Genomic DNA, 16,958 nt, shown 5'->3' on the forward strand with positions numbered 1-16,958 from the left:
CCCCACAATTTCCATGTCGGGGGATTAGCGGAGGAAGAAAGAAATACAGGGGGGGATAACGGTAGCCTCTTATATTCTTTTACCAGTGTGCGTGTGTGTCTGTGAAATCGAAAACGCAAATGAAATCCGCAACCCGGGCTTGATTTTCAATGGAATGAAATAAAATGGTGTTTTTTTCTTCATTTGTTCATGGTGGAATTTCCTTTAATCTCTTTTAGGTGTGATTGAGGAAGAGATGGGGTTAGAGACGAGAGAGGGGGTGGGCTTAGGTTGTTGGCTGGTGTGGACGGTATTTTCCATTGAATTGAGGATCTCTTGATAATCACCGATTCTTCCCCACTTGTCCTGTGAGAGGTAGGGGGTGCTGTTGGAGACCGTATCATTCGTATGGGGCTGGTTATGCATGTTTTTTGGGATCGTGCGGCTCTGGTCTGGTTGATACTTCCGGCTTATTGAAGGATGCTGTAGTCAGTTGGGTTTGGGTCCAGTCATAGGACTGTCCCTCTGGTGGATAGTTCCTGTAGGACCTGCGTAGTGTAGATGACTGGGAGTATATCATGAGTCACATGGAAGCATCCTATGTCTATCTAGTGTCTAGTATCCAGTGTCCAGGGCAGCGCCAGATTTGATATACTTTAATCAAGATCGAGTATTTGAAACACCCATACAGTCTTGTATTCGCCACTCATATCTAGCGAGGCACTCAGCCATGTATAACCCACTCGTGCAACCTTAACCTTCTACTATACCTGGTAGTCTTGACGCATATGCACGCCGCAGACATACCCGCTATATCTAAGCGAATGAGCGTATAAAGCAAGCAAAGAAAAGAAACGCAACACAACACGACAAGCATCAGTCTTGCATCCGTGATCGAAGATGCCAACCACAACTCTTCCACACGAGCATACATGCAACCAGCCAATCAAACAATAATAATACAACTCCTAGCCGTGGACTCCGAGTCGCTGAAGAGAAACCGAATGCGAGAAGATGAGGCAGCCGCCAGAGTACAATGTGATGTGATGATGTGGTGAGATGGTACACGATAAGTAGCTAGCTTCTATTGCGGCGCAGAAGCCAGTGATCGAAGATTGTAGAATAGGAGATACGCGTCGGCGTTGAGGACTTCGGCCTCGGTGACGGCGGTGACTTTGTCGTCGTTGAAGAGTACCCACTGAGAGGTTCGGGTTAGGAACGCTGTTTGAGAGTAGTTTGACTGGGGGCAGGTCAGTAACTCACATCATCACCCTGGCGGCAGTAAACGTAGTAATGCCCCGCATCGAGTTTGCCTTGATGGACTACGGCAGATGAGAGGTCATATACGAATCTGGACCTGTCAACTTTGGCCTGCGGGCAGGTTGTATAAGGGAGCATGTTGATCGATAGTGGAAAGTCGATTTTGCCTTCTAGCTTCTCCGAGACGGAAAAAGTGTGTTCAAAGCGCTGTATTGGGTAAGTCTGTGTCTGGTTCTAGGGAATTTGCGCAGGAACATACCTTTAGCTGCATGCACAGAATGGCGGGTAACTTCCGAATGCGCAGTTGTTTGGTGGCTTTCTGTGGTGTTCCGCCGCAGTGACTGCAGTTGTACACGCCTGCCATTAGTTTCTCCGGAGACGTGTAGCTCTCCAGACATCCGCTCAGGGTAGGCGTCGACGAAACTCCTGTGCCACCCATGGCGCGTTTCTTCGCCTGCACTTGAACATCGAGACTGAGATCCACCATAGGATCATCCGTTCGTGTGACGTTGCCACACTTATCGCAAGTCACGCTGCTTCGGAGCTTACCGTAGAAGGTCTTGTGGAAGAAGCAAGGACAACCCTTTTCATGGCCTTCCCGGTGATTCTCCGTACTAAGGTGAAGCTTGTCGACGAGAAATTGGTAATACTCGTGTGCGTCTTGTTGTTGATATCCCGCCAAAGTCTGAATTATGGCAATTAGCACCGCTTGCCAGAGATAAATGTCCGCGGTAACATACAGAACTTGCACGCCATGATGCTAGAAGAAGATTGAGAGCCGCGAATCCTTCCGGTTTGTCACTGCTGTTGAAATCCGCGAAGGCCTCCGCAACGGCACATCCTACACAGTCAGAAGCAGTGCAGTCGTGGGGCTGATGACCGTTCCCGAGGAAATAAGTGTTAAGTATTGGGTCGTGCAGAAGGGTCTGGAGGATGACATTGAGATAGCAGGTTTGCCCCAGGTTGAACAAGCCCCTGACACCTTGCTTAGCGCAAGGACGCTTGCTGGCATTGCTCCGAATATAAAGTTCGTCCGCAGAGCTATCGCTGAAGCGACGTTTCTTGGCGACTTTGGTGTGTTAGTGCTATAACATGCGCGAGAGTAGGTCAGACGCTAACCTTGAAGAGCACTTTCTGTTGTTGAGCACCGAAGTCGTTCGAGGCCGTGGTCATAGACGAAATCTCCACAAGCCTGGCAATATACTGTGCGGGCTCGCGAATCCATGTCTCGAACACTGTTAGTAAACATCGATAAGGTAAAGGCAAGAATCACCTACAGAACTGATGGCTAGTCTTCTCGGTATGGGCTTTCCGGCCGCCCATCGGCATCGCTTCACCGCACGTCAAGCAAGTGTACTTTGGTTTCAGAAAGTCCTTGGATTTAAGACGGCCGTTCTGCTTTGATGAATCTATCGATCGCTGAAGATGGCCTAATGAATTATGCGCTTTGATAAAAGCGTTCTTGAACTGCTCTGCGGTGCTCACATCCTGCCCCATTTGTGTGGCCAGATGCTCTGTTATCAGGTCAGTAAAGGGGCCAGAAGGGTTCGGGAAACAGCTCTGTGCAATGAGCTTCACATACCGCAGCCATATTCGGCCTCAGAAAGTAATGATATCGAGAGTACGCTAGCCATTGTGTGGGGGTACTTAAAATGAACGTAGTGAGACAAGTGTCACAGCTCGCACGTGAAGCCTATCCTGGCTCAGCCTAGAGTGAGGCTCCCAATCGAGATGGGTGAAGGAGTGTGGGTAAGAGTAGTACAGTTAATCTCCCAATGTTAGAGAGAGGGAGACGATAAAGATATTCAGCAGGTCAACTGCAGATCAAGTAGGAATCCATGGATCGGACGGACTACCCTGGAGGACTCTGCAGGCATGAATCATATCAGCTCTGTATGCTAGGGGACGCCAGGTTCCTCCAATGGGGATGAAGAGAGAGAGAAATGCACCTTCACAAGACGTGCCAATAGCAAAGCCACCGAAGCAGTGGAATGTCGAGAGCGGGCAGCAGTCACTCGAGTGTGTTTCTCCGCAGCCACCGGGTGTTCCGCAGTTCAAATCGGGATCGGACTTGGTCAGGGCGGGATCCCCCCTCGAGTCACTCGGTCCCTCGCTGTCCTCTTACTGTTCAGGACCGTGCAAGGACAGCCGCAATGAAATAGACGGACAGAGACCAAAGATGATACAATACACAGGTAGGTCAATTATGTATACGGATGGAGATCGTCCCGTGAAGACAGGCACGGTGGGCGCTGGATGCAAGACAGATCTTTTTTTCGCCAGGGTCGACCGCGGCTCCGGGCGATAAGAAACCGGGACTGCATTTGATCCGAGATCGTTTTGCTTTGGCGTCTTTGGCTGCCTTACTTGGTTGTGCTTTCCGGGTTATTTTATTTTATTTCCATTTTATGCATTCATTATGTCCGTCGACAAATCACCCAACATTGTATATACTGGCAAACTATGGCCGTGCGCCTTCAAATATCAAGATGGGGCATCTGATACTTGATGATGTCTTTCCCCATTGACCCCGGGGTGGGTCATTCTGGGGACGGGCGATGGTCCTACAACGCTTATTCGAGCCGCAAGGACACCCACTTTCAACACTTGGAATATTTCGCTTTCATCATTATACGTAATGCTAATATACGTGACCAGATTTTCTCCGGGCTCTGAAATAGTTGTGGGCACTAGACTGGAGATTTCCAGCCTACCCTAACTTTACCACCTGGGCTAGCCAGAACTTCCCTCAGAAAGATCCGAGCCGCTGAGATCGGACAGGCCGCTCGGCAGGCTTCGTGTTACGGAATGCTATCGTCGCCGTAGGTTCTTCCAGGAACGGGGTTTCTTTCAAGGTTTGGGGGCGCGTTGCGAATCGCAGGGATCCTCTATGGTTTGCCAATAGCAGGCCGTTCCCTTCGCGCAAGTCTTTGTGCCTCTCCATGCTCAACCGTCTGCGCCCTGTTGAAAATTTCTACCATCCGGGTTCCTGCCTTCACCGCAATCCTCGTCCGCGGGGCAATGCGCTTGGACGGGCGCCGCGATTGGCGCCCCGTGTCGCATAACGACTGCTTGTCGAACCACGCGTGGATCCTCTGGTGGTGCCACGCGACGGGGCCGGGATTTTGGCCGAAGGTTTGGAGGGAACGGTGCTCGAAGGATGTTCGATGAAAGAAGTGTCCGTAGTCCTAAGTGCATCATGTTGTTAGTATGAGGAAAGCAATCAACAACTAGCCCGGGGAGTAATCAAGACTCACATGAATGTCATCTCCGCTTCAGTGGTCGCTTTCAGCTGTTCTGCTTCGGCTTCTATCCGTGCTATCAGTGTTGGATCTTCCTTTTACATAGCTGCGTCCATACCACTCTGTGCCTCTGCTTGCTTGGCTCTCCGGAAAGACTCTGGAATGGGCGCCTGTATCCGATCGTCAGCTTAGGAGGGAAGACAGCCACTATTTTCAGTCGCAATTACCTCCGGAAAGTCCACACAGAAGGCGTTCATGTTCAATCCATAGAGGAAACTGGCAAAGCTCTCACTGAACCGAGTCAAACTTTCGTGCATCAGCTGAAGGTGCATGAAGTTGGCCTCGAGGTCGGCCATGGAGTCTGCAAGCTCTGCAAACTGGGGTTCCAAGGCATTGATGGCAGGCTGGGTGTAGCCTGCCATACCAATACTGCTGCCATAGCCATGAGCTTCGCGGATCGATGACCGGGAACTGGGTCTTAAGGGAGTCGTAGGTCGCGACGAGGGGCGTGGGCGAGACGATGAGCGGGCAAAAGCATCCATGACGATTCTGAGACTGTGCACCCAAATTGAAGGCTGCAACCAAGCCCGTTGACAGACACTGATAAGACAGAATAGGAATAAGCGCGGTATAGAAGAAAAGCTGTCACAAATATGTGACTTGACGCAGTTGTGTTTCAAGTTGTGTATGAAGGAGTTGCGAAAGATTGGGTTTGTTGATGTTGATCCCCGCTTTAGGCAAGGCCGAGTCACTGGACCCTCCTTTTCCCTGCCTCAGGTGTCTGCAGATTTGCTGCCTGGGGGGCGCCACTGTGACCCAAAATGGTCCAATCAGCCTATAATTAGGACTTACTTAGTTCTTCCGTCTAGTCCGGAGGGACCCCTGGTGTGATTATCATCATTGGATTGCGGACGGGCAAAAATAAGAGACTTGGCAATCCATCCTGTTCGCTTGCTTCATCTTCCTCTCCCCATCATTGCCGCATCCAACCGCTGTGAGTTCCCCTTAGTCTCCTGCAGCTGAACCTTGAATCCGTGAAGGTTCCAAGCGAACTGCACCGTCCGCTTAGGTTCTCTTCGCCTCCTTCCCTTTCGCCTTCCTTCCCCGCATTATTTCCGGCTGGAAATTTAGGCTCGGATCTTCGTCTCTCATTTCACTCACGAGGACACTAGGAAAAGACAGCCGGCATCTCTGCTTTTGGGATTTGACTCGTCCTTCTCCAATCGCCTTCTGGCCCTCACGAATAAGCACATGCATGCTTGTTCCCTCCTGCGCCGCCGTCTACCTCCATCCTCGGCCAATTCCATCAAATTCGCGTCGGGCAGACTCCTGCATTCAGGACCTGCACAGATCTTCCCACCGCGGTGCTCTAATCAAAGTCTTCTGATTTGGTCTCGATCCTTCAGACGACCCTTCTCCACTTCGCCGTTGTCTCAACCTTACAAACCGAGGGAAGCTGCGTCGTTCTGGTCAGTCACATTCACCCTACTTCTTATCGGAGCAGGAGCCTGGCTGCAGGATAAATACCGCAAGTCGGGAGGTGATATTCCTACGATCTCCGACTCACTCGAACCTTTACAAGAATCGCAAGTACCCTTTCTCGGCGTCATCGAAACCCTAAAGACAATGCCTATGGATCTACCACCCGGGACTGTGGGGAATCTCACACCAGAGCAGGAAGCCAAGCTGCAAGAGCTTTGGATTCTGCTGCTAAAGGTCTGTGGAGTCAATTTGGATGCTATTGAACAGATTCCGCAGCAGAACGGCGACTCTGCTGCTGCAAGCCAACCCCAAGATAAGAAGAAACAGCCCAAGCGGAGTAGGTTCGGTCTTTTCGGACGGAGCAACACGGATGAGGAGGAAGATAGCGCTAGCGACAAGGGGACCAACGGGATCGCTTCGAGTCTCGCTTCTATCAGCATCGCCGATGGAGATGACAAGTATGGCCAATCGAAGGAGTTCCAGCAGGCGCTTGTGGATATGAAGCCTGAGGAGATCCGGGTGACTCTTTGGAATATGGTCAAGCATGACAATCCCGATTCTCTGCTCTTGCGCTTCCTGCGCGCGCGAAAGTGGGACGTCAAGAAGGCTCTGGTCATGTTGATCTCTACGCTTCGCTGGAGACTGCTGGATGTGAAGTTGGACGAGGACATCATGCAGAATGGCGAGCAAAGTGCTCTGAAGAAATCCCAGAGCTCAGATCCTGCCGAGAAGAAGGCTGGTGAAGACTTCCTGTTGCAGATGCGCATGGGCAAGAGTTTCCTCCATGGCGTGGACAAGCTTGGCCGGCCGATCTGCGTCGTCAGAGTGCGCTTGCACAAGGCCGCCGACCAGGAGACAGAAGCTTTGGACCGGTTCACTGTGTACACAATTGAGACCGCTCGGATGATGCTTGCACCTCCAGTCGAAACAGCTGTGAGTATACACCCTCACAGTAAGAGTATCATGCACTAACGGGTAATAGTGTGTTGTCTTCGACATGACCGACTTCTCCCTAGCAAACATGGTAAGCACTCTGTCAACTGCCAACAGATTCCATCTCTGATATGTTATAGGACTATCATCCGGTGAAGTATATGATCAAGTGCTTCGAAGCCAACTACCCGGAGTGTCTGGGAGTTGTTCTGATCCACAAGGCTCCTTGGATCTTCTCAGGTTAGTTCTCCAGATTTGGTATCCAAGGGAATTCCCCTAACTTCGATTGCAGGTATCTGGAACATCATTAAGGGCTGGCTCGACCCTGTGGTCGCCTCTAAGATCCAGTTCACCAAGAATGTCCAGGACTTGGAGAAGTTCATTCCCAAAGATCGCATTATGAAAGAACTTGAAGGTGACGAGAACTGGGCCTACAAGTATGTCGAGCCTCAACCCGACGAGAACAAGCTTCAGGAGGACACAACCAAGCGGGACGAAATGGTGGCCGAGAGACAGCAGCTGGCGCAGGAGCTTCAAGGCGCCACCATCGAGTGGATTTCTTCGACGATGAAGAAGGATGAGAGCGCCGTCAAGGCGGCGGTGGACAAGAGAAAGGACCTGATCGAGCGCTTAAGGGTCCAATACTGGCAGCTTGACCCATACGTTCGGGCCACCTCCTTGTACGATAGACTAGATGTCATCCAAGGTGAGGGTAAGATCGAGTTCTATCCCACGAAGAGCAAGGTCGAGGGAAACGCACTTAACGACGAGAAGGCCGAGTAATACGCTCCGGGCCTTGGTATGAGGATAGACTGTTAGAGTGTGTTGATAGAGGACTACTTGTCATAATAACGCTCACATCGTGAGAGCATGTACATACAGCTTCTACCTGTCTGTCATGGAGCATGTATACTTGGATTGCGGTTTTTGTTGGTGGTTTCGAATGGAGCAATGGATTTTTCTTGATAGATGCATTCCCACAGAAGTTGGCTATCATCGTCTGTATCATAGCTTACAGTGTGTACCCTACGAATATTGAGATTGTGAAAGTAGAACTGATACTAATAGCACATGGTATGTAAATAGACGCAGCCGTAGCACTTGCTATATCCGTACTACATACACATTTACATCTTAGCCTTGAGCTCCTCGAACAGAGCCTTCAGCTTATCCATATCGGTTTCCTGAGCGGGCCAGCCGACACCGAGACCTTCCTTCTCGTTAGGCTTGGGGATCTGTTCCAGCATCATGTTAGCAAGTGAAAGTAACCAATGGCATCATCATGAACCGTGACGGAGTCACATATGCTCTTTCTCGAGGTTTGTGATGACATACCATGTGGAAGTGAACCTGAAAACACCAAACATTAGCATTAATTCCCCCCTCCAATATCCATAAAAGAATATCAACTTACATGATCAACAACCTGGTGCGCTATGCGACCATTGTTCTGGAGGATATTGAAGTCCTCGGCGCCGGTGACCTTGGCGATCTTCTTTGCGACGGGCTGTTTGATTTGTTGAAGATTCCTTGTTAGTATCTGTTCGTTCCTGTGGCTAGCTAGCTAGGTAGCTGCGGGGAAGACTGAAAGAGGAGGAGGGAGGGAGGGGGGTAAGTGCTCGCAGGGTCCTCGATCAGGCGGGACCTTATAAAAGCATGCGGATCGAGCCCTGAGCTTATTCCAGACGTGTGCATGTCGGTGCTATCTACGTACCAGGATTTCCTGAAGATCTTCGTCGGGGATGTCGGTGAGCTTGGCACCGTGGTATTTGGGGATCACGAGCTGTGGTTCGGGGGTGGAATGTTAGCTTGGTTTGGTTTCTTGGTTTTGTCTTTCTGGGGGGAGAGGTATGTGGAGGTTATGGGTTTATTGAGGGTCTGGAATTGAAGTGTTGGGGTGGAATTTGTGGATATAGTGTTAGTTTTGAGGGACTGTCGACTGTCTGTCTCGAGGTTGGGAGCAGAATGCGACATGTCCATGTCGTGCGGGGGTATATTTGAAGTGGTGGTATGTATGCAATTCATAGAAGAGGGACGGCAACACTTACAGCGTGTCCACGGCTAAGAGGCTGGATATCGAGGAAGGCAAAGACCTTGTCGCTCTCGAAGAGCTTGAAAGAAGGGATATCACCTATTGTTTACGTCGGGTTAGCCGGATCGGATCACTGCTACCAGCGGGCGCAGTTGGAGAACAAAGAATATATAGTATTTGTAGGTGTGCAGAGGCAGGAGGCACCGTACCCTTGATGATCTTGCAGAAGATGCAGGCAGCGGAAGACATTTTGTGTGACGAGGTTGAGTATATACGTTGATGGCAATCAATGTAATGTCTGAGGGGAATTGAAGGTCGCAATGACTGAATGCGGGGTTAGCAATCGCAAGGCGGAAGAAGACGAAAAGATAAGTTGAGGGAAGAAAAAGGGTTCGCGCCGGCGAGGTCTCGAACTTGCGGGGGGTGGCTGCCGGAAGGTACTATAAGAAGCAGTTTAAGGTAGAATCTGCGAGGAGTGGGACAAACTAGCTCAGAACCCATTTCTTGCCTTTTACCAGAGATGGCCGTGGTTTGCCCAAAAGACTCCTCTCATCAATCTTTGGAATCACCCATCGACACAGCTGTCGATTTTATTGTTTTTCTTTTTCTTGGTCGTTATTGTATGATCTAAGTAGATTATGTTCGTCTTTTCTTGCAACTTTCTACACCCTTTTATGGTAGTTTTTGAGAAAATAGTGCGTCTGCTTTGCCGTTAAGGGTGCGTGTGCGTAACTGGCTATATTCGACCAAGTCCATAACGCTTAAGGGAAACAAACACATGGTTGCCGGCTACCAGAAACACATTGTCTTCATAAACCCACTACTGATGACTATCGGTATCTCTTCAGTCAATTGAAGCACTTGTCCTGTATAGTGTTCCCAGGCACTGATTGAGTCTTCCGCAAGCGGAAACCCTTCCCCTTGTGTCTCTAGCAGTACATGTCGGTTGTTTGAATCGTTGGGTGGATGCAATCGTCCTCTTAGCCACCAGGTACTCGCAGCTTCGGAAACTTATACCGTGCAATGAACATGGCACTGAAGCCTACAAGGAGAACTAACTTCGCCCGGATAGCATAGACGATTCAATCCGTCATTTAGCAAGGTTACAGTCCGTATGGCTGGTCCGTCGTGCATTGGTCAACCCACTACTACAACCGCTCCACGCCCTGTCAATCGGTAATCAGACAGGCTAGCTGGAGGCCTTCCCTACCCCTCATCATCAATAAAATCGCCCATTGCCGAGCTACTCTTGTACCTTCCTATATAAGCGGCCAAGACCGTTGGAGTATGAGGGAACGCTCCATCGTCACCCAAATTTGCGGATGTCTGATTCGGTGGAAAGCCCGAGACCCCAGCTCAACCCCACCCAGCTATCTTATCATACTGTCGATTGGGCCGTCTTATCTGGAAGGGTCTCCAACAATAAGACCATTGAACAAGATATAGCCCCCCTTGGGCGCTCACTCGGCTCAAGATGGCCTTCATCTGCTACCAAAGATTATCTGCTGCCAGGTTTACTGGGATCCTATTCAAGCAGACAAGATCAGCCTTTGCGAAACCCGCAATCACGCCTCCACGTCGAGCCTTCTCAGTTACCACGACTCATACCATGCTGTCTACGGAGCTAACCGAGGCTGAGGTCTCTGCTCTCAGGGCCAATAAAGAACGTTTGGCGAAGGACCTCCATCATAGCTGTCAGTGGGGATATGGCATCCGTTGGGGAGAGTAAGTGATACTGTAACACCCTTTTGAATCACTACAAGCGGTCTTTTGGGTTTATGCAAAGGAGCCGCTTGACATACCCAATGGCCTGCGTTTTGCCATGGATCGAGAGTTGGTCTAACAGCAATCCAGTGGGCACACAGACACTGGCATGCAGCGACTCGCGCTGTCGCAGGAGGACAAGCAAGTACGGGACTGGTTCATTGAGACAACAAAGGCATTGAAATGCGAGGTCACGGTGGATGAAATGGGTAACATCTTCGCTGTTCGCCCTGGACGACGGACTGACGTCCCACCCACTTTCATTGGCAGCCATCTGGATACGCAGCCGACAGGTGGCCGGTATGATGGAATTCTGGGTGTGCTCTCCGGTATTGAAACGCTGAAAGTAATTGACGAAATGGGATTGGAGACGGAAGGTGGAATTGGAGTTGTCAACTGGACAAAGTATGGCCCGGATTGCTATTACTCTGCTTCAACTCACATCGCTAACACTATCACAGCGAAGAGGGTGCCCGGTTCCCCATTAGCATGGTGTCTTCTGGCGTTTGGGCAGAATGCATCCCCCTCGAACGAGCACATGGGCTTAAAGAAGTCCCAACAGTCGCGTCTCTCCCGACCGCATCTTCTGCCCCAGAGTCTATGAAGTCTGCGTTGGAGAAGATCAACTATCTCGGAAGTGTCCCGTGCTCATACAAGCAAACACCCATGGCGGCCCACTTCGAGCTACACATCGAGCAAGGCCCCCATCTTATTTCTGCAGGCCAGCACGTTGGTGTCGTTACCGCCGTTCAGGCATACCGTTGGTTCCACCTCACGATCTTTGGCAGAGATACCCACACGGGTACTACCGCGTTCGAACACCGTGCAGATGCCCTATATGCCTTTGCTCGTATGATGGTACGTGCTCGTGAGGTTGCCTCCTCCCACGGCTGTCTGGCTAGCGTTGGAATTGTAGAGGCAAAGCCCGGCAGTGTGAACACAGTTCCCGGCACTGTCAGCTTCACTCTCGACATTCGCGGCCCAGAAAGCGAACTGGTCCAGGTTGTAGAAGACCAATTGAGAAAGGAGTTCGATTCGATCGCCGCAGAAGAGGGTAAGGGTATTGGCAAGCCTTGCCGCGTAGAGTGGACCCTTGACTTCGATTCGCCCGCTGTCAAGTTCCACCCTGACTGCATCGAGTGCGTGCAGCAATCCGCGGAGGCTGTCGTTTCGGACGTTAATGCTGCGGAGCCTAAGTCCCTCATGCGGACAATCATGAGCGGGGCGGGCCACGATAGTGTCTTCACCTCCAAGAGAGTGCCGACCAGCATGATCTTCGTTCCCTGCAAAGATGGGCTGAGCCATCACCCGGAGGAGTTCTGCTCCGCAGATGACTGCGCAACAGGTGCATCAGTCATCTTGCAAGCAGTGATCCGTTATGATCGAAAGAGGTTCTCGAAATGAGCTGTGTTGACAGCGGGTGCCTATAGTTGCGCCTCTGCATACATATCGACATTGCCTTTTGATATATCAACCGCATGTATAAAGCAGCAAATTTAGCCGCCATTTATCTTACGAAATAGAAAATAAAATGAAATCATGAAATCATGCCATTAATCCTAACTATATCATAACTGTGAAACAGTAGCTTGGCATAACTTCTTTTTTAGGACGTGCACGATACAGCTTCCCGACTTCTTTCAAAGTCGTTCAAGCCACACCGGCAACGATCCCATTAAGCCCTTGGAAGACCGGCAGGCGACACCCCTTAGGAGGAGGGAGCACCACGGCCACGGCCGAATCCACCACGGAAGCTGGGAGCGAACTCGCCGGGGGCACCGCCCTCCTTGTTCTCCTGCTCGCGGCGGCGGTAGCCACCCTCACGAGGAGCACGGGGACGACGCTCACGCTCCTCACCGCCCATCATGCCACGAGGGGGAGCGTGGGAACGCTGCTGCTTGATGTGGGTGGCGGGGACAACCTCAGCGGGGAGGTGGAGCCACTCACGGAGGTAGTCAAGACCCTATATCAAACCAGTCAGACAATCCGTCCTTATCGTATCCTGCGCCAGCTATAATCATGGAAGAAAACGTACCTCGGGGGTGAGGGTGTAGTAGTAGTACTGCCACGAGAACTGGGTCTTGACGAAACCGCGGGAGGTCAGGGACTGGCAGGCCTTGATCACGTAGAGGTTCTTGGTGTCAATGTCGCCATGCTTGGGAAGGTTGAAGTCCTTCTTGGCCACGAGCACACCCTCTATTGTTAACCGTCAGCATGACTGATTCATCCATCATCGATCGATCGACCGTCGCGCAACATTTCGGGGAAACAAGGTCGCTCGATATAGGTGTTCACATACCGCGGAAGAGGTACTCGTGGATCTTCTTGCGGTCTTCCTTGGGGATAAGCCTGAATCAGGGTTAGCTACATCATCCTATATGATATCAATGGCCGATATTAGGTGCATCACTTACATTGTCGCGAGTTCCTAGCGCTCTTCGGGGAATCGCCTTGACAACGCGCGAAGAGGGTGGTTTAAATGTAGTTGATGTGAGTGGAGCGGCTGCGGTCGAGAAAAAAGTGCGGTAATTCCCCATCGGGAAGCGGTTTCAGGGTTGGGGCCCTAATCGCTCCGCTAGGCGGATAAGCTGCGTCACGTGCAAGATGCGTTTTGGCCTGAGGCTACAAAGAGGTGGTTTCCCTGTTAGTCATCAATGGCCTTATCGGGAACTCCTCCGCATCCTGAATGAAGTCAACTGCGCCTCTCCTCTGCAATCCATCATCTCCAGAGCAGCAACAGTCTCAGCGCTTCACGTACTCGGTATATACGCACTGCTTAACTGACGGTCTCTGCGACATCACCAACAATCATGGCGTCCCAAAACGTCAACGTCCTATTGTCGACCTTTCCCGGTCTCTCACTTCCATCAACACTCTCCTTCGCGCTACCATCATCATCCAGCGTCGCTGACCTGACGGACAAAATCGCCTCATACCTGCCTCCTTCTCTGCCACTCAATCGTCTGGTCTTGACAACAACCAGCAACAAGCAACTTCTCCCTTCATCCGAATCCATCGCATCCTACCTCATCAGCACCAATGACAACCTCGCCACAACCTCCATCCTCCCCCTCCGCCTCAGCGCCCCCCTATGCGGTGGTAAGGGAGGTTTCGGATCCCAGCTCCGTGCCGCCGGTGGGCGCATGTCCAGCAAGCGCAAGCGCAACCAAGGCGACGACAATGGATCCAGCCGCAACCTCGATGGCCGTCGTCTACGCACAGTCAACGAAGCCAAGGCATTGGCCGAGTACCTCGCTCTCAAGCCGGAGATGGACAAGAAGGAGAAGGAGGAGCGTCGGCGCCGGTGGCAGGCTGTTGTTGAAGCGGCGGAGAAACGTCAAGAGGAGTTGAAGAACGGAGGTGGCAAGCAGAAGATTGATGGTCAGTGGATGGAGGACAAGGATGAGATGAATGAGAAGGCGAGAGAGGCGGTTCTTATGGCTATGAAGGATGGTATGTGGACGGATAACTTGCGCGATACAATTCTGGGCGGATCAAGCACAAGTGCTAGCCCGAGTGAGGGAAGTGGTCAGGAGACGCCCTCTAGCTCTGAGGAGGAAAGTGATGATGAGCAGGAGATGGAGGATGCGCCTGGACCGTCGTCGGCTGAACCGGTTCGCAACGCGGCACCTCGCCGGTATATTGGCTTTGATGAGGATGATGAGTTTATGAGTGACTCGGAGGAAGAGGAGGAGGCTGAAGATCCTAAGGGGAAGGGAAAAGCGAAAGCTTGATTGAATACCGATCAATGTTTTCTTTTCATGCGATTACGGCGTATGGTCTACGGTTCTGGTTGTTTTTCATGTCGTTAGCTCGTTATTGATATCAGGGTTTGCGAAGCACGGTCATTTCATCTCAAGCTTCATCGCTAGTGTACAGATTTCATGAAAAATAATATTCTTCACAAGAACCACCTCTCCTTGACATTATCTTATAAACCAACAGCACCCAATACCCATATTAGCTATAGTAGAACCACCTAGTCAGTTCGCCACAGCAACTTTTTTCCGGCCGCCGGCGCGGACCACCAACGCTATCGCCGCTATCACTCGCTATCAGTACCAACTAGAACTAGACTTTCATCGCATTTCTCCTCCGAGCTCTCCAACATCCCCAAACCTCAACCACCATGTCGCCATACCTCGGGCGCATAATCCCACGAGGGCGCCTACCGTACCACCGAGCCCCTTTACAAATATCCCGCCTCCGCAAGCCGTGCCTGCGAACGACAACCGCGATTTTCTCTTCCCGTCCGGAAATACTAGCTCGCACCGATGTCCCAGTCCAGCTACGCAGCTTTTCCACGAGTATCCCTCTCCGCGCAAGCCCGGCTCCTGAACCAACAATTGAAGAAGCCGTCCTCCCCGTATGTTGTCCCGGATGCGGTGCGTATGCGCAGACTGTCGAGCCGAGTGAGCCTGGGTATTATGGGAAGACCAGGAAACAGACGCGGAAGCTGTTGTCTGAGACGAAGCAGGTTGTTGAGGGTGAGGGAAATGGGGAAGAAGGGTCCGGATTGAAGGCTGAGGGGGAGAAGGCGGCGGATCGGATTCAGAAGTATCTGGAGCTTACGGATGTTGGGGGGAGTGTGCCGAGGCCGAAGTGTGAGTGATTATTTTCTCTATCTGTTCTGTGATGGTGGTTTTGGTTCATATACTAATTGACTGGTTCTTGTTGTGCAGTTGGTGCTTCTTTGGTGAAAGCGGCAGATACTGCTGGCAAGTATTTGGAGAAGTCGAAAGCCCCGGTACAAATCTGCGATCGATGCCATGATCTGCTGCATCATAACAAGGCCGTTCCTGCTATTTCGCCGACTATGGAATCCCTTCGCGCGTATCTGGATGAGTCGCCTCATAAACATAATCGGATTTATCATGTTGTTGATGCGGCGGATTTCCCTATGTCTGTTGTGAAGGAGATCTACGATACGCTGGGGATTATGGATCCGCGGTCGAAGAATCGGCGCTCTGCGACTTATAAGTATAAGAGCGGGAAGAAGCTGCCGACTATTAGTTTCGTTATTAATCGGTCGGATCTGTTGGCCGCTACGAAGGAGCAGGTTGATTCGAAGATGGAATATGTACGGTCTGTGCTTCGTGATACGCTTGGACTCTCGCATGAGGAATTCCGCTTGGGCAATGTGCATATGATAAGTGCTCAGCGGGGATGGTGGACGAAGAAAGTTAAGGAGGAGATTAGGGAGCATGGGGGTGGGATTTGGGTGATTGGGAAGGCTAACGTTGGTAAAAGCAGTTTTATTGAGGCATGCTTTCCCAAGGATTCGAGGAATCTCGAGAAGATTGCGGAATTGATTGAGCTTCGTGAGGAGGAGTCCATAATCGCTACCCACTATGACACTTCTGCTATTGATTCAGAGGGACTTCTACCCCCTGCGCCTCGAGAGGATCTCTATCCTATTCTCCCTGTGGTCTCTTCTCTACCCGGCACGACGGTATCACCTATTCGTATCCCGTTTGGCCGTGGAAGGGGCGAGATGATTGATCTGCCGGGGCTCGAGCGTGGCGAGCTGGCCGACCATGTCCGTGATGAATTTAAACGCGATTTGATCATGACCAAGAGGAAGAAGCCTGAACGCCTTTCGATCAAGCCTGGCCAATCACTACTTCTCGGAGGAGGTCTCGTCAGAATTACGCCGACGAACCCTGAGGATGTCGTGATGGCAGCTTGCTTCGTCCCGCTTGAATCGCATCTCACCAGAACCGAAAAGGCTATTGAAATGCAAACGGAGCAGCGCCCTTATCCCAAGACCAACATAGCCAGAGAAGGTACCGGTCAGGTCATCTCGTCTGCAGGCGTTTTCGACCTGAAATGGGACGTGACTCATTCGCACCTCCCCAGGTCTATCGCCAAGGCGGTTGAAGATGGGCATATGAAGATGCCGTCTCTACCATACAAAGTAATGTCGACCGATGTTTTGATCGAAGGATGCGGCTGGGTTGAACTTACAGTTCAAGTTCGAGCCAAGTCCGCGAAGGAGTCCAATGCTGAGGATGAGACGTCAAAGTCTTTCCCTCAAGTGGAAGTTTTCACTCCGCACGGCCGCCATGTTGGGTCTCGTCCTCCCATTGAATGCTGGAAGTTCATAGAAGCGAAGAAGGTCGCCGACAACCGCGCGAAGGGACCTCGGGGACGGCAGAACATTGGGCTGGAGAAGCGAGCCCGGCACAGCTGAGACGGTCTTCCAGCATGGATGACCTTGTATAGTATATCATTTGCATAGCGATTGGTGTTTCACGGTGTATACT

The 16,958-nt window shown here is 51.3% G+C and overlaps 7 protein-coding genes across 7 annotated transcripts; 4 read left to right on the top strand and 3 right to left on the bottom strand.

Annotated features, from left to right (window-relative positions):
* Positions 1-4,234: 4,234 nt before the first annotated feature.
* On the bottom strand, positions 4,235-5,023 carry DAM1 (DASH complex subunit DAM1; the record flags this gene model as incomplete). The annotated part of the gene is made up of 4 exons (XM_041691844.1): positions 4,235-4,427; positions 4,497-4,548; positions 4,600-4,651; positions 4,709-5,023. 4 exons carry the CDS (start codon positions 5,021-5,023, stop codon positions 4,235-4,237), a joined length of 612 nt encoding a protein of 203 aa, XP_041545289.1.
* A 709-nt stretch (positions 5,024-5,732) lies between these two features.
* AKAW2_51868S (CRAL-TRIO domain-containing protein) lies at positions 5,733-7,679 on the top strand (the record flags this gene model as incomplete). The annotated part of the gene is made up of 4 exons (XM_041691846.1): positions 5,733-6,896; positions 6,946-6,987; positions 7,037-7,136; positions 7,189-7,679. The coding sequence occupies 4 exons, from the start codon at positions 5,733-5,735 to the stop codon at positions 7,677-7,679; spliced, it is 1,797 nt and encodes a 598-aa protein (XP_041545290.1).
* A 344-nt stretch (positions 7,680-8,023) lies between these two features.
* Positions 8,024-9,177, bottom strand: HNT1 (HIT family protein; the record flags this gene model as incomplete). The annotated part of the gene is made up of 6 exons (XM_041691847.1): positions 8,024-8,131; positions 8,232-8,246; positions 8,311-8,403; positions 8,611-8,679; positions 8,945-9,027; positions 9,138-9,177. The coding sequence occupies 6 exons, from the start codon at positions 9,175-9,177 to the stop codon at positions 8,024-8,026; spliced, it is 408 nt and encodes a 135-aa protein (XP_041545291.1).
* Positions 9,178-10,801: 1,624 nt separating this feature from the next.
* On the top strand, positions 10,802-12,096 carry AKAW2_51871S (M20 family metallo-hydrolase; the record flags this gene model as incomplete). The annotated part of the gene is made up of 2 exons (XM_041691848.1): positions 10,802-11,097; positions 11,154-12,096. 2 exons carry the CDS (start codon positions 10,802-10,804, stop codon positions 12,094-12,096), a joined length of 1,239 nt encoding a protein of 412 aa, XP_041545292.1.
* A 304-nt stretch (positions 12,097-12,400) lies between these two features.
* On the bottom strand, positions 12,401-13,065 carry AKAW2_51872A (40S ribosomal protein eS10; the record flags this gene model as incomplete). The annotated part of the gene is given in 4 exon segments (XM_041691849.1): positions 12,401-12,655; positions 12,728-12,888; positions 12,992-13,041; positions 13,061-13,065. 4 exon segments carry the CDS (start codon positions 13,063-13,065, stop codon positions 12,401-12,403), a joined length of 471 nt encoding a protein of 156 aa, XP_041545293.1.
* A 437-nt stretch (positions 13,066-13,502) lies between these two features.
* Positions 13,503-14,426, top strand: AKAW2_51873S (telomere maintenance SDE2 family protein; the record flags this gene model as incomplete). Its single annotated transcript, XM_041691850.1, has 1 exon — positions 13,503-14,426. The coding sequence occupies one exon, from the start codon at positions 13,503-13,505 to the stop codon at positions 14,424-14,426; it is 924 nt and encodes a 307-aa protein (XP_041545294.1).
* A 395-nt stretch (positions 14,427-14,821) lies between these two features.
* AKAW2_51874S (uncharacterized protein) lies at positions 14,822-16,885 on the top strand (the record flags this gene model as incomplete). Its single annotated transcript, XM_041691851.1, has 2 exons — positions 14,822-15,296; positions 15,375-16,885. The coding sequence occupies 2 exons, from the start codon at positions 14,822-14,824 to the stop codon at positions 16,883-16,885; spliced, it is 1,986 nt and encodes a 661-aa protein (XP_041545295.1).
* Between the last annotated feature and the right edge of the window lie 73 nt (positions 16,886-16,958).

Source organism: Aspergillus luchuensis, chromosome 5 (assembly GCF_016861625.1).
Source record: "Aspergillus luchuensis IFO 4308 DNA, chromosome 5, nearly complete sequence".
NCBI classification, from domain to species: Eukaryota; Fungi; Ascomycota; class Eurotiomycetes; order Eurotiales; family Aspergillaceae; genus Aspergillus; species Aspergillus luchuensis.